The sequence below is a fragment of the Phalacrocorax aristotelis genome, chromosome 12 (assembly GCF_949628215.1).
Source record: "Phalacrocorax aristotelis chromosome 12, bGulAri2.1, whole genome shotgun sequence".
Taxonomy (NCBI): Eukaryota; Metazoa; Chordata; class Aves; order Suliformes; family Phalacrocoracidae; genus Phalacrocorax; species Phalacrocorax aristotelis.
This window is the reverse complement of record NC_134287.1, coordinates 6532749-6556483: the sequence shown is the minus strand read 5'-3', so window position 1 is coordinate 6556483 and position 23735 is coordinate 6532749. Positions and strand designations below refer to the sequence as shown.

General features: G+C 39.7%; 1 protein-coding gene across 1 annotated transcript in view; it reads left to right on the top strand.

Annotated features, from left to right (window-relative positions):
• The first annotated feature begins 6967 nt into the window (after positions 1–6967).
• Positions 6968–23735, top strand: part of KNDC1 (kinase non-catalytic C-lobe domain containing 1) — a 66407-nt gene continuing 49639 nt past the window's right edge. Inside the window, exons 1-3 of the mRNA XM_075107400.1 lie at positions 6968–7235; positions 11915–12113; positions 15351–15409. Coding sequence (XP_074963501.1) covers positions 7116–7235; positions 11915–12113; positions 15351–15409 — 378 coding nt within the window. The 5' untranslated portion in view covers positions 6968–7115. The remainder of the gene's footprint in view (positions 7236–11914; positions 12114–15350; positions 15410–23735) is intronic.

Genomic DNA, 23735 nt, shown 5'->3' with positions numbered 1-23735 from the left:
ACAATGCAATTTGATTCATTGCCCCATGGATGGGAGAATACTTTGTCTTGTCAGTGTTTTCCTTTATGAACAGGTCATAATGATCTCATAAATCTCTGTAGAGGAAAGCTTAAGGAAATAAACAAATGTCAGAAATATAAGCAATCCCAGGCTTAGAATTCTGCCTGCACATAGTTAATTTTTATGTTTCTTTAATATGAATTAAATATTAAATTAATTACTATGAGGTGTTTCTCTGAAGGATGGCTGGTACTACCCTGCAGCTTATTTTCCACTGGGAAATTGCCATAGGCATCATATTAGACTTTATTATGCACATTATATTTTAAAATTATCTTCTGCACAACTTTTTCTACTGTTTTCAAATGAACACCACTAAAATGAATTAAAAGAGCAAAGGGACCAATAGGTACTATAAAGACAATATTGTGTTATGAAGACAATGTTAAAATGTCAAAACTAAAGCACTTCAGAATCAATTGGAGGATGCTTTGCAATTATAGCGTAAATTTGGCTCTCCAGGTTTATGGCTTAAACTTCCAGTTGATATGAGCCTCCTGAGCAATGTTGGAAGTGATTTATTTTCATGGTGCCTCGCTTTACCGTGTGAAACAAGCAAAGCGGTCTCCACCTTGAAATATAAGCCTATTGTGGGAATACCTGGGATGTACAAAGACACTGAGATAAAGGAAGTCATATAACACTCCAGACTGATAACAATGGAAAGAATCCCATTATCAGTCTCTCTGCATGTACATATGTGTGAATACACACACACATATATTTCTGGATACACACTGCCTATGACAAACCTAATAATCTAATTGAATTAACAGACAATGACTCAGAAATTCCCAAATACCAGACTTAGCATTGGACTGATTTTGGACTTGTATCTCCTCTAGTCCTAATTTTCCAGTGGTGCAAAGAAAGCCATGTTTTGCTTACTGGACCATTACTAGGTTATTTTCCTACTTGTATACAAACAAAAACAATTCCAATCTTTGATCTGGCATCTCAGTGGGTTCTCTTCAAAGGAAATTACACCATGACAGTTTTGTTATTAATTTCAATTGGGGCCAAATTATGTACTTACTTCTGCTGTCTTTCCCTGCATTTCAGCTGGTACAGGAAGGTAATATCCAACTGCAACAGCAAAGGATATTTAAAGAATGACAAAGAAAGTGAAGATGCCTAAATGCAAAGCACATTACCCTAAAGTAGCTCCTGATGGGAGCTATCTATGCCTGGAGGGCCACTTAGTAGAGTTCATGTAGAAAGAATACAGGAATTGGAGATGCAGCTGCAGTTCAGATGAAAACGTATTAGATGATTGAAAGATGTCCTGAGGAGAACAGTGAAGAACGCTTTGATAGTCTTTCATATGAGGACAAGTGAGACTACTATTTAAAGACAATGCAATGAAAGCAAAGGCGACAGTGGATATGTGAGAAGATTATGAAGATGAAAAAAAGGCACCAGCCTCCATAAAGAAATACACGAACGGGGTAGATAGAAGAGGACTCCATTGAAAAGATCAGATCTGCTAAGCACCTGAGGAAATGATGAACTTAAGGTTTATCAGTATTAAAGACAACAAAAGTGTAGTGCAGTAGTAAAGCAACCATCATGACTAGAATACAGGTTTAAGAAAATGCACTGTTTGGAAAAGATGAAAACAAAGTCAAAGGCAACAGAACAGACGAACGTGTCATATGGTAATCTGTAAAGGAATAGGAACTGAGATTAAAAGACAATGTTGGGAGAAAAGTGAATGATTACAAGTAGAGGCTGGAAATCAGATGATTTCTAACACGTAGGAACAGGTGGCGTCTGATATTTCTATGAAAAGAATGATGTGACAGGTGCCTATAATGACCAAAGACTGTGCTTGATGTTCCTGAAGTTTATATTTCTACCATTCAACCCCATGAAAAGGGAATGCCTATCTATGGTTTTCCCATACAGTAAGCAGACTATGCATATAATTTCCTGGTCCTCTTCAGACATGCAAGTCTAACAGATCCCTATTGCCTTTGTAAGATTCTGAAGTACTTGGAATACAAACTAACCTGCCACTTCAGGCAAGCAGATTTATGCTCATATACAATTCATAGCAGCAATGGGGATGGTTTAAAAATTGCAGTGTCTTTACCTCTGAATTCTTTCAGGTTCTTCAGCAGCAGCAACACATAATTTGCTTTTTATTACTATGCTTTCTCACTGCTGCCACAAAGGCAGCAGCAGTTGGCAACTGGCAGAAAGCTTTTCTCTGTCTTAAAATATATAGAACTGCTAAAGGAAGAACAGTAGTTTCATAGACTGTAAAAGTATTAAAGCCCATGGCATTAAAGCGATTTCTGATTAACAAAAACCAAACAGTTTAAAAGGATATAAGTCATACACACACAAAAACCAATTCTTTATACTGCAGTCCTTCAGTTCCCCCAGTTTCACCCAAACCAAATTAAAATGAGAACCTTCAGGCAAACTGCCATTAAATGAAAACTCTTAAAAGGAGAATGTACAGTCTAATTACAGTGTAACAAAAGTGTACCTTTCATCTACAAGGCTGGTACTCCAAAATTTTAATAGTCAATTATGATTATTTAATCTATTAAAAAGAATAACCAAAGTGCTATAATGAAAAGGAAAAACCCACAAAAGAACAAGACAGACATCTCTGGTGGCAAGAAGTGGCATAACAGCAGTACCCTACACAATTTCCTTCTCCTGTAGCTTGTATTTAGTTTATGTTGCAGAGACAGAGGTGTGGGCAGCCACTCCCTGGGTTCCCATGAATGTACTCTCTGTGACTAGCGCCCACTGATTTCTCTTTTTACAATATCCCATGAATCCAGACATCTGGAAATAAAAGGCATGAAGCTTATAACTAAATCAGTAAATCACAGTTAAGAGAAGTACTTCCTTTAAGTTTGCAGGTCATTAATATACTATTTTCAAAAATCTCTTGAGAGTCTACCAATTCCTTCCTTCTTTTCCTTTCATTCATTCACTCATTCATTCATGCATTCATTCATTCAGGTTCCAACCTTCTCTTTCACAATTTTTAATTACATAGTGACGCAATTAGAAAAAGTACTGTGAAGTGGCACAGCACAATGGAAGTCATGGAATAACTTCTATTCTGCGAATGACCAGGACCTTTCAACCTGAAAAGATGAACTAGGGGAGATACAACAACTCTATAAATCATAAACAATAGGAAGATGATAAATAGGGCATCTATCCACCACCTTCTCAAACACAAGAAATTAGGGGCCTCAAATGAAACAAAGAGTTTACTTTTTACAATGTGTGGGTCAGCTGAGGAGTTTTGCAGTAGGACATGGTGGATAGTAAAACTATTCAGACTCAAAAAGTGAATGGATGAATTCATTAAAGAAAACTATTCCAGTGTCTCTTAAACCAATAGACACTACCACTGCCTTAGGGAATGTCTGAACTGTGACTCTCTGGAGGCTGTGAGACTGTACTGGAAAAGCATAATGCGTCGCTACCTTGTTCCTACACTGTTTTCTAGACATCTGCTATTGACTACTGCCAGACACAAATGAAGTCAGCTATTCTGCTGCAAACACTGCTTATGTGAAAATTACAAACTGCCCCAACTCTGCTGCTTTTACGACAAATTAGATACAGCTTAAAGAGAGCATGCTAAAACTGTAAGAAGACTGAAATCAGATGTATTTGGTCCAGTCCCTCTGTATTGTCTGTGATCATGCATCAAGTCTAAGACACAAAACTCCACGTCAATTCAATGACTTTTTGGTCAAGAGGTTTCTCATGTATAATACCTACACCATACCTGGAGCTTACCTTTATTTAGTAGTTTTTCATCTCTAATCTACACTGAAGAAGTCAAAATCTCTAATAATTGTGATTTCTGGTGTAATTGTTACTAAAAAGATCTCAGTTCATAGTCAAAATCTGATCACAGGGAAATGAAACCTCTGCCCGGTACTTCCATAATCAAACCTGTTTCAACCATCCTCTACCAAACCAATTTCAGTCACAGATTGTTCCTTTAATCTAGGCTAACATTTCTTATTTCTTTTCAAGCTATGGAGTATTACTAGTGCAAAATAATGTTTCTATTTCTGCCTTTTGACAACCCTCACCTTTGAGAACCTGATTGCTCTTCTGTGTATTTCTGGTTTTAATATGACATTCACTTACTTGTTCGGCCAACCTCAGACTCAGAAGATAATTTCCAGAGACACTCACATATACATCAAAATGTCTTCCAGAAAATGCCAACCGATACCCTATAAATACCTCTTAAGAACTTCAACTTGCTTAAGCAATATTGTGGAAAAGAACAGAAAACACAACTGCAGAGAAACTGTCAGCTTCATCTATGTGTGGGCTTTTTTTAAATGCTGAACTGTGTAGCGTTGCATGTCCTCCAACAATTCCCACAAGCCATGATTAATGGCAGATGTTAATAAGAGCAAATAGTCTACTGTGAGGATTGTTTCATGAGTGTATCAACCAAGTTATAATGCCTTTTCAATGCCTTTACAATGACAGTTGCCTCAAACGTAAGACCAACAAGGAAAACAAAACAACAGAATTACTGGTGATACCAGAGGCTTAGTAGAGCAATCTTTCTGGAAAAGTCTACGAAACCATACCAGTTCCAGTGACTGTTCTCTCCTGCCTATCAAGGCACTTGTGATAAGGTGAAGACCCCTACAAGTTTTCATTTACAGAGGAATGCTGTGCTGCTGTATTTTGTAACTTGGAGTACAGTCTCTTTTGCTCCCTCTGTGTTTATTTCGTTTTGTTTTTCACTTTGTACATATTCCACTTGGTGTAAATAGTCCTTCAGTAGAGCAAGTAAGTTAACCAGAGCAACTGGGAGATAGGTCTCAAGCATCTCAAATCACTTTGATACGGTCAGTTCGTCACTTACTCTGGCAAAATCTACCCAAGCCTAGATTCAAGGTCCAAAAAAGGCAGGGTAGGTGTCTGAACTAGTCTGCTAACCTTACAGGGAAGTGCCCTATCACTCAATTTCTAATTGCTTTTAGCAAGTGAATTTCTCTTATTCAACAAAAAATATTGATCCTTTCAAAACTAGCATGTGAATTTCTGTGCAACGCCCATAGGTTTGACTTAAACTATCGTCTTACCAAAATATTTATAAATGCTAACGTGGTGATTGCAATGGAGTGCTTATCTAAGATGTATTTATGGATGAGTGTAGATCTTAGACCTAATTTACACACCAGAGTAATTTTTCTCTTTTTCTTTACAATGCAGTTACGAGTCCAGCCCACGAGGGTCCAGAATTTAGGGTTGTTCTTGCTGCCTAAGGAAAACATTTTGCCAAATATGCTGGTGAAATACATATTAAGAAATACTTTATAAGTAAAATAGTGCTGTTATTGGAGTCACGTTGGGCTTTAGATTCAGAAGCACCAGGCATTCACGACTAAAAGCCTGAGTTACCCAATTATAAGTATACATAGATTAGAAACATTTGTAATCATGAAAAACACTTTTTTCACATCAATTTAGTTCAAAAATGTTAGTAAGAAGACAGCATATTTATGAAAGATTCCAATCTGCCTGACTTCAGGTTTTTTCTCAGTAGCATGCCATAACTGTGGAATGTATTCAATTAATGTTTAATTGGGAGAAATCTTTCAACTGCTGCAGGATTACTTTTATGGGGCAGTTAATCAAAGTATCTTTGTTTGCTTCACAGTGTTTGTTAATGTATATTTTAATAGAGTATTAATCTTTTCCAAAGAGTACTTCATGCAAAATAGAATACAAAACTCTTTGCTTTGCCTGATGTACGGTGCACAGGTTAATTCATTAACATACGCCATTTTGACAGAGAATTAGGAATACAGGAAAGCAGAATAATGAAAATGGGACTATTATTTTCCAAGTACCTGTAGCTGTGAAATTTAATTACAGGAGAAAACAGTCTATCCTCTCCATCCACTAGGCTGGTTGCAAAGAAGATGTAAGATTTTGCATGCTTAAAGCTATATCGGGGGTTCGTGCAGGGCGCGCAGTTCCCTGCCCGGTACCGAATGCCGACCCCCTTCCCTGGCAGAAGGGGGACAGCTATGGCCTGGTCACAGAACGCAATCTGCGGTTCCCCATGGGTTTTACTTGAAACAAAACGGCGTGCCTATGCGGGTGGCACTCTTGAAGGTATCCTTGATCCCGAACCTCCAATTTCAAAGGGAGTCTTAATGAAGTTAGTTTAGGCACGCTAAGCACTGTGGAGAGCAAAAATGGGCTACGGCTCATGAAAAGAAATTTGATCATGTCAGATTCCTTTTGTCTGTGCTCGTTATGAACTGCGTCAGGAGTTATGGCCGTGTTCATGCAAACACTTGGTCGCCTGCCTCATTTTAAAGGCTGGGGTTTATCCAGTAAACCCAGCGACTCGCCGAGGCGCGGCGATAAAGCGCGGCCGGGGGGCAGGGGCAGGCGGCGCGGGGGTCCGCAGCCGTCCGGCCGTACCGACTGCCCGCACCTCGGGCGCCAGGCAACGCCGCCGCCCGGGCCGAGCCCTCCCGCCCGCCGCCCCCGTTCGCCCGGAGAGCGCAGCCGGGCCGGGGCCGGGCCCCGGCGGCCGCAGCCGGCACCGCGGCGGGGGCGCCCCTCAGGGCCCACCACCCCGCCACCGCCTTCTTGCCGGGAGTTCACCGTCAGGCGGGGAGGAGGGGGCGCGCGGCACACACAGGCATTCGCCGCCGGTGATTCCCGGGGAGGCCGCGGCGAGGCGGGGGCGGGGGCGGGCGCCGCCGCAGGAGGGCGGGAGCCGCCGCAGTGAGGCCGCGCCGGGCGGGCGAGGCGGCGGCGGGCCGCGTTGCCATGGCAGCGCTGCCCCAGCCGAGGGTTTAAGCGGGCGGCGGCGGGAGAGGGAGGGAACGCCCTGCGGCCGGGCCCCGCCGGGAGGAGAAGGGGTTAAAGCGGGGCGGGTGGGCCTGGCGCCGTAGGGGTCGTCGCTGGGGGCAGCCCGCAGGCGGGTGTGGGGATGAGCCGCGGCGGGGGCCGAGGGCCGTGCTCCGGGTGCGAAGGGAGGCTGCGGAGGTGAAGCCTCCGCTCCCTCGCCGGGCGGAATGGAGGCTGTTGGCGCTGCAGAGGACGTGTTTTATGAGGAGGAGGAGGAGGAGGAGGAGGAGGTGGTGGTGGTGAACTGCTACGACTTCGAGCCTCTGCCGACGCTGCTGGAGGATGAGGTGAGTGAGGCAGGTGCGGGCACGGAGCCGCCGCCCTTGCGCTCACCTGTGGTGGGGCGGCCTCCGCTCCCCGGCGCCTCTCTCCGCCCGCGCCGTGAGGGCAGCCCGCCCGCCCGCCGCGCCGGGGCCGGGGGCGGCTGCAGCCCGGGGGCTCGCCCGACCTGCCGGGAGCCGCCAGGCCGCGTCCACACAACCGTTCGCTTTCCGTGTGTTCACCGCGGGTTCATCGTCTTCTACCCGGTGATGCCAGCGGCCAAGGTGGGCTTAGTCCATCCCCGTGCACCTTCACGCAACAGCGAAGTCACGGCCCTCGAGCGTGGGGTGTCTCGTAACTCCTGTCGCAGCCGTGGGTTGATGCTGCAGTCAGGAAGTACGTGTCCTTGTTGCACCTGATAAAGGCAGATTTCTTACTTGGGCAAAAGTGTTTCCAGTAGCCACTGGCCAGGTTTTTGTACAGCCACTCCTTGCTGCTCTGTGTAAAAGGCCTTGTCACTGGGAATAAAAAAGCTCCACACCAAACTGTTAAATCTGTTCAATTGTTTTGCCAAGTAACCTGTAAGTAAACCTAGTTCTGTTGGAGTATTGTCTGGATTTGTATGTTGTTTTGCATTTGCTTTTTATGGTTCTTGCTCATCTTTCTTTGTATCTTCCCACATGAGGTGTGTTCCTTACCCCCAGTGAATGTTTGGGCAAAACTTTTTGGTTTTTTCATTTTATTGAGTAAAAGTTTGGTGAAGCCTGTGAGCCACTTGTTCCACAAACCAGATCTTGCAAGCTTTCTTATTTGCTCTGTCATGAATCAGGATTTAAAAGTGTGTTTGAAAATGAAAAGTCCCTTCCAGCTTTCATAAGCCGTCTAATGGCTCAGCAGTTTGCCTCTTCCTCCCATCATCTGTAGCATTCAGTGTAGTAGGCCTGCTCAGACTGGGCCATGCAAATCACAGAAGGAAGGTAATACTGCCCTCCTTTTTACACATTAGTTTAAGTATTTCTTCAGGATGGGAGAAGAAGGCTGAGGGCCAACTCTTTGATGTGAGAAAGACCAGACCCCATGTCTCTCACCTGCTCAATATATACTTTAATTGTAGATTCCTACCAGTCCCTTCTATTTAGTTATTCCAGGCACATGAATATTTTCAATATTCTTCTTGACAGAACAAGCATGACCATCACCTGGTGATTAGAAAAGTTAATAAAAAAGGGCTGCTTCGAAAATTATTCAGTGAGCTTATGCAGGCAGCCTGGGGTTTTTCCTCAAATGTGGTGAGTTTAATGAATGGTGTTTGCCACATTTTCTATGACTCTGGAATAGATTGTTTTGAAGTTTGTGTGAATTATCTTGGCAGACAGACTTAGGTGCCCGAGCTGCGAATGCTGATGTACCCAACTCACAGCTGCTTAGTCACTTAGTGGAGCCTCTGCTTCTCATCACTGTACATAATGTAAGGAATGAGGCTGGTGTCTGATGTATGCAGTTTACAAAAGCCAATATGTGTAGCAAGAAGCTGCCTGAGCTGAAGAGTAGGAAATACTGAGTGTATAGCAAAGGCTTTTCTATACTGGGACTCTCTTCATCTTGCAGTCCTTAATATTTAATTTCAAATTTTATCAGAAGTTGTGTGTGGCAAATTAATGTGTTTTCTCTTCCTGCTCTCTCTTTCTCTGCTTAATTACATATGCTGCTGAACTGTTTCACATGTTCTGAAGAAAATACAAGGGAAAACTGAGAACTAAAGTGAATTATTAATGCATGGTTGTCTGGCCAGTTCACTTTTTGTAGTTATTAAACAGTAATTGCTTTTACAAGTCTCTTGTACTGATAATAAGATGAGAGGGAAAAGTCATTGGCGTCTGTTACATAATGCACTCAAGTTTTCCTGTAATTCAAGTGAACCAACTTTCAGTGGTCCAAAGTACTGAAGTGGTGGCTTGCCAGAAGTTTCAGCTTGCCAGAAACTCCTGTGTTATTCTTAAAAGGATTTTTTTTTTTCTCCCCACAGTGAAAGCTTTGTTTCCGTATCGCTTTGGGGATGCAAACTAATCAAATGCATGTCTCAGTGTTTTCAATGGTTTGTGCTCTACAAAGGCCTTGCTTTGCCGCAATACCAGCTTTAACAACTATGGGCAAGAGAGTGTCATCATTTAAGAAATACCTGGTTTCTGTGAAGTAAATCACTTCACGTCCTGGAGCACTGGAAAGAGGAAGGCTTGCTGCATGGTGGCGGTTGCTTTGTTTTTTTTTATCTTCACCTAGCCATCCATTGCTGATGGAAGTCACTGAACATTCATAAGCCCTTTTTTCTTTTTCCTTTTTCTTTTGTCTTTTTTCTGTATTGCTTAACTTTCCCTTCCTCTGGAAGGAAGGTAAGTCTGTCTGAGATCATCATCGTCTTTTGTTTACTCCCCAAATAACCACAAGACAAAGATGGTTTTGTAGGCTTAAACTGTAGATATAGCTACTGACAAGTAATATCTACTGTAGAGCTCAACTTGAAAGCTTGACTCAAAAGAAATTCTATCGAGTCCTGACTGTGACTGGAATTTGATGTTGAGGCTGTCTTAAAGGTTGCAGGTTTTACTTATTTCACGTAATCTCTAAATTGAGCCTTTCTTGTCCATATGCACAGATGAAACTCGTAATTTTGCATCTTGATGAGTGAAATATTCTTGTTTTGGAGTTTTGGCAAATGCCATCATGTCACCTGGCTGGATGATCCTAGGGAGAGTTAAAAATAAAAATAATTACTTGTTCATTGCTTTGGCCATAGAACTTCTTTTTCTTTTTTTCTTAAACTTTTTTTGGGTGGCCATAGACGTAACAAGTTACTCTTTCCAAGCCTATCCTCATCCTACCTATTAGTTTGGTCAGCTTCAAAGCCTAATGGTTTGTGGTCTAGCTCCTTGTCATATGTTTATGTTTTCAGATACAGGAACCTCTGTGCCACCCTTTATGCTTGGAAGAAGTTCCCTGTAAAGATATGCAAAACTTCCTCATCCACCCTCAAAATCTGATGGCAGTGTTATGCATATGGTGCTGAGCACAGCACAGAGAAAATGAGATCTTTGTCTCATGTACCTGAACTGTAAGGATTTTCACTGTTCATTATTGTGTGGGACTGAACTCAATGAGGCCGGGGTCCATGATTAGTGCTAGAAGGCACTGTAGTAATGCTGCCATTAGTAAATTAATCCATCTCTATGCTGATGACAACTAGAATGTTGAAGATAGAAGTTAAGTTTCCCAAATAATAGTGAGCGCATTTTATTTCCTTCCTGGTTTTGTCGTATTTATTAAGCATTATACTTTAGACCAAAAAGCAAAATAAATTTTTAGACTAAAGATTGGTCCATGTCTGAAGGATATTATGAGTACAATACTTAATTCTCTGAAAAACATGTTAGTAAACCATTAACCCTTCTGTAAATGGTAATCCAAATATCACTGATGTTCTCCAGTACTGAGGTCCACAAAGTTATAACTGTCTTTTCCAAGGGATTCAAAGTTTAACCCACTACAGTTTTCTGAGCTTTAAGATAACTCACATTCTGCTTTTCTGACACTGAGGTGCTTTCTTTTTTCTATATTCTAAGTAATGTGCAGCTAAATCTTCAACTCAAGGGATATTTAATATCATTCAGAAATATAGTCTTTAGCCTTAATTATTACATATAAATGAGAAAATATTATGTGTAATTAATAGTGGTATAGCTTTGATGCAAATGACTTCTGTAGATACTTCCAGTTTTCTGTTAGCTGCTTTTTCCATCCAGACAGAAGTGGTGTTTGTACGTTTTCTGTCATGCCATTGAATTAATGAAAACTTTTTCCTTCTGTAGCTATGGGTAATGTATTAGTTTTGTATTCTAAAAGCATACATAAAAAGGCTTGCGGCTTTGAACAAAGCACTGTTTCTGAACATCTTGACCAGAAAAGCTGCATTAGAGCCACATTTCTTTGGAACTGGACTCTTCATAGCGTTACTGTGATGACAGAGTCAAAGGAAGTTGACTTATAGTTTAGGATAGTAATTTAGAAATTAAGTACATAAACTATTTTGATCACTAAGAGCTCTGGGTGTGATGGGAAGACCTAGGATGACCAAAGTGTTTGGTTTTAAGTCAAAGTATAAGAACACTTTTCCTATGGCTTGCTTGGCTTCTGAGTGTTTATTAAATGGGCTACACCACCAAACTTCACAGCAGCATTATTCTTAAGACAGGCTAATTTAGAGGGTACTTTTTCCCAGATCACAGATGGTAGGGAAAACTGCTGTGAAGAGAATTTTTAAGTAGTTTATCTAAAGGCACCTGGGAGAGCTTAAGGGAGACATGGGTTAAACAAAATGTTTTAACTTAGTCTCTCTGCTGTTACCTCCAAATGGTCTGTTTCCCTAACTTTGATGCAGTGTTTATGTAACTTACATAGCTCCCATAGTAAGTCTTTTTTTGATGTTAACATACTGTGATACCTTTGTTCAGATTAACTGTGCTTCTTAAGAGACTCTCTGTGTTAAGAGCAAAGTCATGCACTTGGTGTTTCTTGGGGTGTTAATCAGTGTCCTAGAAAGTCTGAGAACTTGCTGGAAACATTACTTGCAGCCAATCGTGTCGAATGTAATCTGTGATACACAAAGTAGTGTCATGAAATCAGGGTAATTTATGAATTCATATCTTGGCAGGAGAATGTGTCCCTTGCTGATATTTTGTCACTGCGGGATAGCTGTCTTACTGAGCAAGATATTTGGGCAGTTTGCCTGGAGTGTTGCCATTCTCTGAAGAGCATTGCCCATTCTGCAATCTTCCAGACACTCTGCATCACTCCTGACACTTTGGCTTTTAACACCAACGGCAACGTATGCTTCATGGAACAACTCAGTGGTAAGTATTTGTGTTTCCAGGCCATTTGTTTTAGAACTAAGGAAGCTCATAGTGAGAGACTGTAGTAAAGCATTATATTCTATTCTTAAGCCTTGTAATTAAAATAGAGAAGACAAACTTTTTTAGGAATGGGTGAGTATAGGTCCATATGAAACTACATGCTCAGTTTTGTGATTGATGAATAAAGGCTTTTTGTGAGTTTGCTTAGAAGATTCTTCCTAGTTATTTTAAGACTTATCTAGGGGAATGTAATTTCTCTCCATTTTAAACACTGTAGGTTATGTATTTGCATATCTGTGTGTGCACAAGTCTCTACCTATGTAAAGCACGTTCTTGGTCTCTTCCAGTTCTTATTTCATGGATATGTTCTATTTTGAGAGAAGTTTGACATTCAGTGTAGCTTGATGATCGTGGCCATAGAGAATGGAGCAATTCTAGTGCATATTCACTGCTAGAAAGAAAAACTCTCGCTCCTGAATAAAGGAATTTTTAAAGTCATGATTTTTAGACTTGGCAAGTGTGGTGACTGAGAAATGAATTTTAATATGCTAAAACCAGTATGTGGTAACATGGAAGATCTTCATGTATTGTAGCAGGTGAATGGGAGGATGCTTAGCTTAAAAATCAGTTCTGATTTGAGCACAGACAAAAAAGCATGTTATTGTTGCTGTTCCTTTTTCATATGACCATCTCAAGAGTCTCTGTCTTGCACCTGTTAGGGGTATTATAAGACAAAACAAACAAAAAGGACACCCAGCTGTTATTCTATAGTCCTTAAAATCATGTCAGCTTGTGACTAGAACCATTCTAGCCCATATAAACACTATTAACAATTTTGTTATGTTTTCTCTAACCTAATTTATTTTCAAATCTGTGTCAGAATAAGTGTTTGTTCTTTTAGTTAAAGTCTAGGTCACAGTATTTAGAAAGAATGGGGTAAGGAAGCTTTGCAACAAATGAATATTTGTTGCCTTCTTTAGAATTAAAGATAGTATTTTAAATAAGCACATAACATCATAAAATGTAATTCATAAAGATGAAAATATCTTCATAATTGTTGTGGTGTTTGTTTTGTGACTAAATTACTCAGAGTGAGTCGACTTTTAGTTCTGTGTTAATAGAGTAATGTGCAATCAATTCCCTTTATTTTAAGGATCTTGTAATAACTTGAAATTAAAAAGAGGAGGAAAAAAAGCTGGCTTTGTATTTGTAAGGGTATATGTAAGACTTGTTGCAGAGAATAAATCTAGTGGATGAAAAATGCCCCTCAACTAAGATCTTTGCTTGCAGCTGGGAAAGAAGAAAAAAATCAATTTCTTCTCAGATGTTTTAGCCTAATTGAGTAGCTGGCAAACAATTGATCCAGGAATTTGCAGTATCCAAATGCTTAAAACGTGGGATAACAAATTCCTGTGCAAAGTGAATGTACGATGATATTGTTCCCTGAAGTCATCTTAGTCTCTGAGGAAGAGACTTTTCATTAGTTCTCCTGAAAGAAAGTTGCATTTTTCCTAGGAATACAAAAAGTTATGTATATATTCTATTTCCCCCACATGCACTCCAATGTGTCTTTGACTCCTCCCCTTTACCTCAGATCTTGTTACTGATTGTTTAAAATGTAGTTTGTTAGATAGCCACTTGGGAAGGTTGTCCTCTTTGCTTCCCTGTAGTTGTTACTTATGGATTTATTCTTCCAGAAGAAAATCATAACCTCTGGATTTGCTTGCCAATGAGAGAAAATGAACAGCCTGTCGCCTCCACTTTAGCAGCGAGTTCTGCTTCCTGCAGGTTCTGTGGTGCTAGTGATAAACATTCAATGGGATGTTCTGCCAAGGGCTCTGATACCTTCTTGTCTCTTCAAATCAGACAAATTTCCATTGTAAACATTATATTAAAAGAATTCAGCGAGCTTTACCAGTGATAAAAATTGTAAGCTTGTACAGCCTTTAAAGTGTCCTATCAAAAGAAGGGGGAAAGGTACTGGGGAGATGAAAAGGAGCAGTAATCTGGGGGTGAAGGAGAAGAGGGACAAAACATCTGCCCATTAGCTCCCTTCCCCTTCTGCCCCCTGCCAATATCAGGGAAAAGTGTGGTGTGGGGGGAATGCAGAGTTAGTTGCATACCCCTCTTATTCAGTGGGAAAGTAGAATTGGGAACATCATAAGGAACTGTAAAGCAGTTAAGTGGCATCTGGATAGTCAGCCATGCCAGGTAGTTGAAGTATATGAATATGTAAAAAAAGGTCCTCTCTACCATGAGAGTTTAGTATCTTCACAATAAAAGAGCTTTGCGTTTGACTTCTAAAGTACAGGCACAAAAGTTCTATTAGAGCTAAAGCTGTGATAAGTATGCTATGCCTGTGAGCATAGGTTTTTTCCCTCCCTGTTGAGAAGGAAAAGTTATAGTCTTTTCTTGTAAATCATCTCAGTCATCCATTGGCTTCACAGAAGGATTGACTAGGTGAATTGAATATGTATGTGAAAAGCTGGTTTTTAGACCAGCACTTTTTTAATCAGCTGGCATTCTTCTCTGGGTTCATGTGACATCAGTACAGTTTGGTACTACATGCATGCTTGGATGCAGCAGCAACAACATTGGTCTCTTAAGGTGTTGCTTTCTTCCTTCCACCTCTTTGCTCAGTGGCTGCTGCAGTAGCTCCGTCCTCACTAAGCAGTGCATGGGCAGGGAATGTGCTTCCTCAACTCTTTTACCATACTTAAAACAAACTAAGCAGAAAGGTGAAGGTTCTAAGCTGGCCTGTAGATGAAGAGGCAATTAGCTGTTCAGGATGTTTTTGCGGCTTGAACCCTTATCCCCCAGGCCTGCAGTGGAAAATAGTGACTGGAAATGTCCCATTAATCAAATCAAACCTGCAAGCCCCAGCTGAGCCACACCAGCCTAGGGCCAAACATAAATGTCTGAAGGTAAGTAGTAGTTAGGTATGGTAAATGTATTTCTTTGGGGATGTTTCATCTGCTTTGTTTCTTAGTAGGAAAAGTAAGGTATCTTCTTGCAGAAAGTTTGAAATTAGCACCTTATGTTACTTACAGTACTAGAAAGATGGATAACAAGTTCTTTGTATATCAGATGTGAGTGAGCCAAAATACTGCTATATACATAGTTTTTGTATCAGTTATGAGTGTATCATTAAATTTGTTACATCACATTGGTTTGGTTTTTTTCAAACAAGCAAGACTAGTAATTTCTAATCTGATATATTTCCTTCTGCTTTCAAAGATGATCCAGAGGGTGCCTTTGTTCCACCAGAATTTGATATCACCGGTAACACTTTTGAGGCAAGTTCATAAATTTATCTGTAAAACAGGGTGGGGTTTAATCATTTTAGTACTTCTGGTAGTAATAAATGCTCAGCATTCTCAATGTATAATTTTAACACATTTAAAGACTGTAAATAGTGCTGTTTAGATATGTTTTGCAGAAATAAAAAGTAAACTTAAAATACTGTATTGATTTTCTATATAAACGTTTGTTCACTAACTGGTCAAATGTGAGAATCTATTTTGGCTGAATAAGGTGTTGCCCTAAACCACAGCTGGTCTATGTTTTGTTCACTGGTATCCTTCACTGGTTACATTTGCTTGTTTTGGGACTAACCATGAACTTTTATGACTAAATATAAAATTTGTTTGCCATCCTCTTCAATAAAATAATTCATGGAAGGGTAATCAGCAATTTTATCTTTGATTTAATGAAGAAACAAATGACTGTCTGTTGCTTTGCAATGCACAAATGCTCTACGTTGTTAAATTAAATTAGATTTAAATTGTTTATACTAATTCATTAGCCTCCCAAGTCAGCCATCTCATTGCATGCTGCAGGAGTGCTTGCTTGCTTAATATCCTTTTTCTAATACAGTATTTTTTCTGGCATGTATTCCTAGATAATTCAAATGCTTTAATTAGCAACATGTTCTATTCAAGGTATAAAAAAATTAATCTGTTTCTTTATAGTTCAATACAAGTACCTTTTACTTTTCATAGTTAATACCTTTCATAGTCATGTTTATAGTTCTCTATATTTCCTTGGAGGTGGGTGGGGGCGGAGGATAAGTAGTAACCACACACTTCCAAGGCTCACAAGTAAGATGAGAATGATAAGGCAGGAAGGGTAGTATTATAGAATATGATGTAGTACAGTCTTTGAAGGTTAGAGATGCAACATTTCTCCCTGTTGCTCTGCTTTGTTAATGTAGTAATACAGGTGGACAGAGCTCTAGTGACTTTGTGCTTGCTCTTCCCCCCCGCCACCCCAACCCGCAGGCTGGTTTTTGGGCAGTCTTTGTCTGGGGTGGTTAGGAGGTGACCAGTATTGCATGTAAACTTGGCAACTGTAGTAGTCTTTATATTCAGGTGTGGTTGAGGGAAGCCTAGTCCTAAAGTCACCCAAAGGTGACTATTTTGTTTCTTTCTTTTTGTTGTACTTCTGAAGCTGGGCTTAAGATTTTTACATAAATACATTCTCCATCCCTTGCCCTTTAACAAGCCTCCAAGGCTTGACCAGAAACACTTAAGATTTGTGGAATTATTTGCTCCTCTGGCAAACTTGCATTTTCTCCCCCAACCCTTTCTCTTCCTCTAGGAATTGTAAACTCTTATGCAGATACACTGAAAGGGGTTCAAAGACCAAGGAGATGGGACAAGGTGAAACAGGGATTTGGGAAGACTTTGTTGAGGCAGAGGTGTATTGTTTTACTTTGGTATTTGTGTGCATTTTGTCAGGCAGTGATGGGATTCTGAGTATTTGTGGAACTTTCAAAGCTTTACCTCTTGCTGCTTGTAGAGTTTGGTTGAATTTTAAGCACTTTAGTCCCAGATCAAATTCTGCCAGGGATTCCATGCTGACCTCGGCTTGCTTTTGCTTTTGCAGTTTCTAAAACCTACATAAGGTTAATCCTTATGTACTTTTTACAAGGGTTTAATAATACTGTAATTTTTCCAAGCTAGCTGTTTCCCTCTTGGTGTTAATGCTTCAAGTTTTTCTCTTTTTCAAAGGTATTGATACTTTTGTCTGTCCCCTCATGCCTAGCTGTAACCTCCTACTATGCAATAGCAAAAAAGCACTGGATTATATACATCTCTGAAGAAACCTTAGGCCCTTGTGCTTTCTCAGTATTGTAAGATTCTTTGTACTATACCAATAAGCTGCTGTTTTTACAGGGGCATCAAATCTTCTGTGTTACTGTTTGCTCCTTTCTTGGTAATGACCTTACTCAGTTCTTTGTTGAAGAAGTGTTTTTGCAGCTGCTTAGTATGCTTTGTTGAGAACAATGGAAAGTAGTGTTTGCATTGAAACTGTCCAATTTCAATATAAAGCAAAAAAAAGTATTGGAACTACTAATTTTATTCAGGATGATCTTTGATAGCTGTTACTCCAGTGTCAAAGCTCAGCTGATTGAAAATACTTATGTCAGCCAGATGTTTCGCTTGATTTGAGCATGACCTATTTTGTGGCTTCTAAAATGGAAGCATACAATGAGGTTTGTATAGCTACTGGATGACTTCTTCCTCTTTAAACTCTTTAAAAAAAAAAAAAAATCCCTCAAATAAAGCTACAGTTATTTCAACAAGAGATGTTTTGTTTCCTGCTTGGTGAATTACTGATCCAGACCTCTAATGGAATTGTGACTGCAGTCTAATTAGTTACTAAACTTAGCTGGCACTCACAAGCACACAAGGGTAATAGACACAGGAAACAAACTGAAATGCATTACTGTCCTGGTGTCTGAAACAACGCTATTAAAAATTCCAGTTTCTAATTGGAATTTCACATAGCAAGAGATCTAAATCTTCATCCAAATGACAATGCACAGGACTGAAAAATAATTGGTTTCATGTGGTTTGGTTTAGACTTGTGCATCGTTTCCCAACCTGCTCTCCATTTGTAGAGTGGTACTGTTGAGAGTAGCAAGGTAAAAACTTAGCCCTTCAGGGAGTTGTCAGCTTCAGTGTCAGGAGTAGAAGAGACTTTTTTAGAGAAAGATGTTAAGAAGGAAGTAGCTGTGAAACGGACTTTTGGTGCCAATAGTGAAGTGTGTCTGAGCTTTCCAACTGGTGACTACTATAGTGCTGCCACAGTTCCAACCTGTGGGGTGGAAGAAAGATTGCCATTTCTGAGGGTCTCCAGAGACCTTGAAACGACTGTGTTGCTAAGTGGTTGGAGCAGCGTTTAATAGGGTAGTTCTGTTATGTCCTCCTCTTCCTGGTGTAAGCATTGTCATAGTGCGTGTTTTGGTTTGGGTTTTTTTCCCTAACTTTGCTATCTCCTTACAGACTTCTATTACCATTGTGCCCTAGTAACTGCACTGTTAAGGATTGGTGCTGCAAAGAGGGGGGGGGAAACGGGAGAGAATCTTTAGAGTTAAGATCCATATTGTAACTCCAAAGAAAAGGTGAATTTCTATAGAGTACATGTATCATTTTTGCTTTTACTCTTAATGCATATGCAAGTATGTGATATGGCTGTGTTCAAGGAAAGCTTTCTGATGATTGAAGCTGTTATTTGCGTTAATTGATGGAAAGATCTCACTTTTTGCTTCTCTAAGCTGGAAGGTGTGTCTGTATTTGCTATAGCAAATGCTGACCACTTTTTTGTTCTCATTGGATCTTGAGCTAGAAGTCAGATGACACATCTTGAGTATAATTTTGTAATGTTTTACTAGTATGCTATTGTCAAGAGCATGGTAGAATGTGATTTTTTTTTCCATTTCTAGAAGAACAATAAGAGACTCAGATGCAAAAATACAGATTTGAGGCTTCTTTTAAAATTTGCCCACTTACTATGTACTGGGCTTATCAAACAATTCATCTTCAGTATAAACTGAGTCCTGATTCCCTGTAAATAGGAAGAGCTTTAACCTTTTCCTAATGAAAATGGTTCCTATTTCATTTTCTTGCCCTGGCCAGTACAGTGCTAGACTTGTGAAATTTGACCAGCGGGAGGCCCAAAAGGATTAGTGAAATATTGGTGAGTTCATTAATAGCTTTATTTCTATCAGTACAATACAAGTTTGCCTCAGGTTAAAAACATTGCCTGTCTCAAACCAGTTTCAAACAGCCACTTGTCTGCATCACAAAACTGCCATTGAGTCTTACACAGAGGTTCATTGATGTAGAACCCCACATTTCTAAGATATGAGCTTTCAGTGGGATGAAGGACCAATGTCTGCCATGTGTGAACTTGCGTTTATAATCTTTTAATAATGTGGCTATTCAATTTTGCTTGTTCTAGTGAGCCTCTGTAACAGAGAATTTTCAGTCTTGTCTGCCTATTTTTTATATATATATCTAAAGCAGACTGGATAATGCTTCTGTTTAATGACTTCTTCCATTATTTAGAGGTGATAAAATGCAGTAGTTCAGAAACCTCAGTATGCAGCAGGATTAAAACGTTTCAGAAATAAAAGACCTGAAACAGTGATGCAGAGTTGAATACTACCATGAAGAGAAGGTAGAAATATGGGATAGAGAGTGGGAAGAAAGTATAGTTCACACTTCTCTCTCTCTTCTCATCTAGAACTTGTTCTTGCTTTTTGCTGTTGTGTCAGGAGTGTGGGGTATGGGGATCTCTCACCTGGGAGAGAGTCAGAACCAGAAAAGGCTCAATACTGCCTGTCGCTTTGCGAGAATGTGACAGCTGTCAACCTGCAGTTCTCAGTGGGTTATAGTTGATTTATATTATTAAAAAAGTAAGTTGAAGTGTTTCAACAACCTTAAAAATAAACAGTTCTACACAAAGTGGTATAACTAGTGCAAATAGAAAAGACAAGCTAAAATGTATTATATTTTAAACTAAATAGTTAAGATATGGCTTATTCCTATTAAATGTAACAAGGCAGTTGGATTGATATATACCATATACATACAAATAATTTATATGCATGTAAATGCATGGGTTGAAATGCCAAATGAAAACTACTGCTCTAAGGAATAGATATGAAGGGTTCAGGTTATATATATATATATCGGTCCTGCTGAAGAAAAAACTAAGCTGATGCTTCATTGCTGCGAGACTTCTCAATAGCTGATCACGACGCAGCTATTGGTCCTTCTCTAAATATGAAAGCCTTCCTCTTTCTCCCAAATCAAAACAGCAGAACGTATAAAGGAAGTCTTGCCTTTGCCGCTTCCCTGGTCTTTTAAAGCAGTAGCTTTGAATGCTATGAGACTATCTCTACTGTTCTATTCTTTCTTTAGCTCTCAGTGCAGGAGGGAAAAATAAAACTTTTTACATGTTCTCCTAGGGGGGTTTTGGGTTTGTTTTTATCTGATGGGGGAAATAAGGCTTTTGAAACACCTAGTGCCTTTTTTCTTAAATTCTGTTTCCCTTAATTTCATGTAGCCTTCTCTTGAGACTAATTCTATCTAACAGCAGTAAGGCTTATCTTCAGCAAATGGTAACTTATCTCCTTCTGTAGTCTAAATCATTCTATCTTCTGAGTGTTATTTAAAGCTGTCTTTTCCTTCAGTGACAAAAATAAATTACTTTTATTTGGTTACCTGTGCCTCTACTGTGCTATAGAAGTGGAAATTGAATCCTCCTGCTCTTGGTTTTACATCATCGGCCCAATTGAGGTTCCATTCAGGAACTTAGTACCGAGCAAATATCACCCTTTAGTTGCTTTACACAATGAGCTAAGGGAAGAATACGAGGCCAACAGGATTTTTCTTTTTACAGCAGTCTTTTTTTTTTAATATCTAGAATATCTTAAAACTTAATTTGGTTACCTCCAAATACCTACAGCTTGTTGCTTTGTTCTGAAGGTGAGCTTGCAAAGTTGTCCTACTGGTCTTTTCTAACTGGCTTTTTGAGCATATTGCCAGTATTTTTACAGTTATGTTTCAGATTTAGAGGCAAAACTTTTCACAGACTGACTTCTATTTTTATCAGGAATAGTCTGTCTCTTAGGCATAAAAACGTCTTCAGAAGAGAAATGACTGTGCGGGTAACCTGCTCAATGACAGTATGTAGCATTTTAGGTTTCTTCATCACTTGGCTATAGGTTCCTGTAAGAAGGCATTACTAAAGCTAAGATACATATTTTCTTTAAGATTGAAGAAGATTATCCTCTGATGTACAAAAGCATTTTTCAGATCAGCTTATTTGAGGATTTTTGTGAGGGAAAGATTGGGAGTGAAAAGAGCTTGGTGTTCTGTGTTAAAACAGTTGGTTCTTGTGGTAGTTGAAGTTTACTCTTTTAGAAGCCTGAGGAGCTGTGTTGGATAAACTTGCAAATAGTTCCCATCATGAGCAAAAATCTATGGAAAAGAAGACATTGTTTTCTCCAGTTGTGCTTGTACATTGTCATAAAACTCTGGGCTCCTTGATGTTCCCAAAAAAGGTTGGACCAGATGATCTCTGAGGTCCTTTCCAGCCTGGTATTCTATGATTCTTAATGTTAAAGATGCACAAATGTTTTGGATCGGTTGTTTATCTCCAGCCTCTTCCACATAAACTCTTCTGGTTAGTACTGATACTTTCTCAGCTATGGATGAAGTTGTCTTCCTTAGTCCTAGCAGAATTATCTGTCAGTTTCTGGTGTTACCTGTTCACTCTTTGGTGGGCCCATCATCATGCTGGTGTTACTGGCAGAACTTAACTTTCTATTGCACTTTCAGCTTATTTCCATCATTCCCTCTTTAGAATGTTTGAAAATGCTTTTCAAGTGTAAGCCTGAACCCTTAAAGGCAACATGAAGACCTCAGCAAAATTATTCCTTGACATTACTTGTTATCAAAAAATTTCTTATTCATTAATTTTGTCTGTTTACATGGATATTCAGGTCACTAAAAGATCCATGATCATTGCTAGGCTGGATCTGGAGACTTTATATTCCCTGGAACTGTAACAAACAATTCATTTTTACCATTTGCATCATCTGAAAATAGAGCCATTTCACAGATGTATGAGAACATTCATGAATCCCACCTTCATTTTGAAAGGCTCAGGAACTGATTGACTTAGAAGTAGATGGCAGAATGGATTACTTCCTAATCTCCAGATAAAATTTTAACACTAGTCCAGTTTTCACTGTGAATTAGATGGTCATAGAGTTATTTTATTAGGTTTCTTGAGATTTAGTCAACAAGGCTGGCAAGCAGGATTACGACAAAATAGCTGTCACTCACATATCGTTCTCCTTAGTTACAGCACTTCAAAAAAGCATCAAAGAACAACTGAGAACGTGCTTTTGAAGGTAAGGATCTTGTGTCCTGGGAAATGCATTGCAAGTGACTTAAGCTTTCTTAGATGACCACTGGAGCAGGTTTTAGAATAGAATATTTCAGTTGGAACAGCCCTACAATGATCATCTAGTCCAACTGTCTAAGCAATTCAAGGCTGAACAAGGTAAAGCATGTTGTTAGGGGCATTGTCCAAATGCCCCTAAACAGTGACAGGCTAGGGGCATCGACCATCTCTGTAGGAAGCCTGTTGCAGTGTGTGACTACCCTCTCGGTAAAGATATGCTTCTTAATGTCCAGACTAAACCTCCCCTGGTGCAGCTTTGAACCATTCCCATGAGTCCTATCACTGGATACCAGGGAGAAGAGCTCAGCACCTCCCTCTCCACTTCCTTTCCTCAGGAGCAAAAAACCCCAACTCTTCCTTTCTCTCAGTTGTAAAGGCAACAGGTATTGCGTTTTTACTCAGGGATGCTGATCTAATCAGTTTTTGAAGAAGCACTTGAATGAAATATGTATGTTACACTTCCCTCAAAAGTTTTTTTTTGTTTGTGGGCTATACAGTTCAAATTCTATCATGTTATACATGAGTTCTATGCCTGAATAGAGAAAAAGGAGCAAGGTTTACTTCTGCAGAAATCATTCTTCTATGAAACAATGAAACAGAACAAAACCCAAACCAGCTCCCAACCCTCCCTGCCCCATCCCCACCCCCTAAAAAACAAAAATCAAAATCCTTCCTGTTTACCCTCCTCTGTTTATATTCCTGATATAGACAATGACAGCTACCTACTCACTTGCTATTTTGGTCACCTACAGCTGTTCTGTGTAAATGAGTATTTTGAATGGGCTCTTAACAAGATACACAGTGGGATACTCCAGAAGTGTGTGGCCAGGTTTTTACACTTGCAGTTCTATATATGTTCCTTGTAAGGAAAAAATAGAAAAAATCTACATAGATTCAAAGAAGAGTGTTCTGTACAGTAACCAGTTCAAATATTTTATGTATCAGAGTCCTGATGATGTTGATTTATGGCATGGTAAAGGAACTAGGGTGCTCTTTGAGTTTATTGGCCCATAGTGTCCTTAACTGGAAGTTTTGCACTTCAGTTCTTTAGCTCCAAAATGTAGAGTAAGCATCCCCCAACACAGGATTGTGCAAATGCATTACTCGGCTCAATGAGTGACAGACTTTACCAGTAGGCATCTTCTCTTGGGTTTAAGATAAAAATAATATACTTTATTTTTAAACAAATAACTTCCGTAACTAAAATTACATAATATTTTCAATACAATGAAAAAATCTTAAACAGTTGAGAGAAGACAGAGCTAGTCTGCTCAGCATGCATATAACCATTTCCCAAGTTTCCTTTTTCTCTGACTAGAGGGAATAAATTGTGTTAGTTTAATTAAGTGATAAATG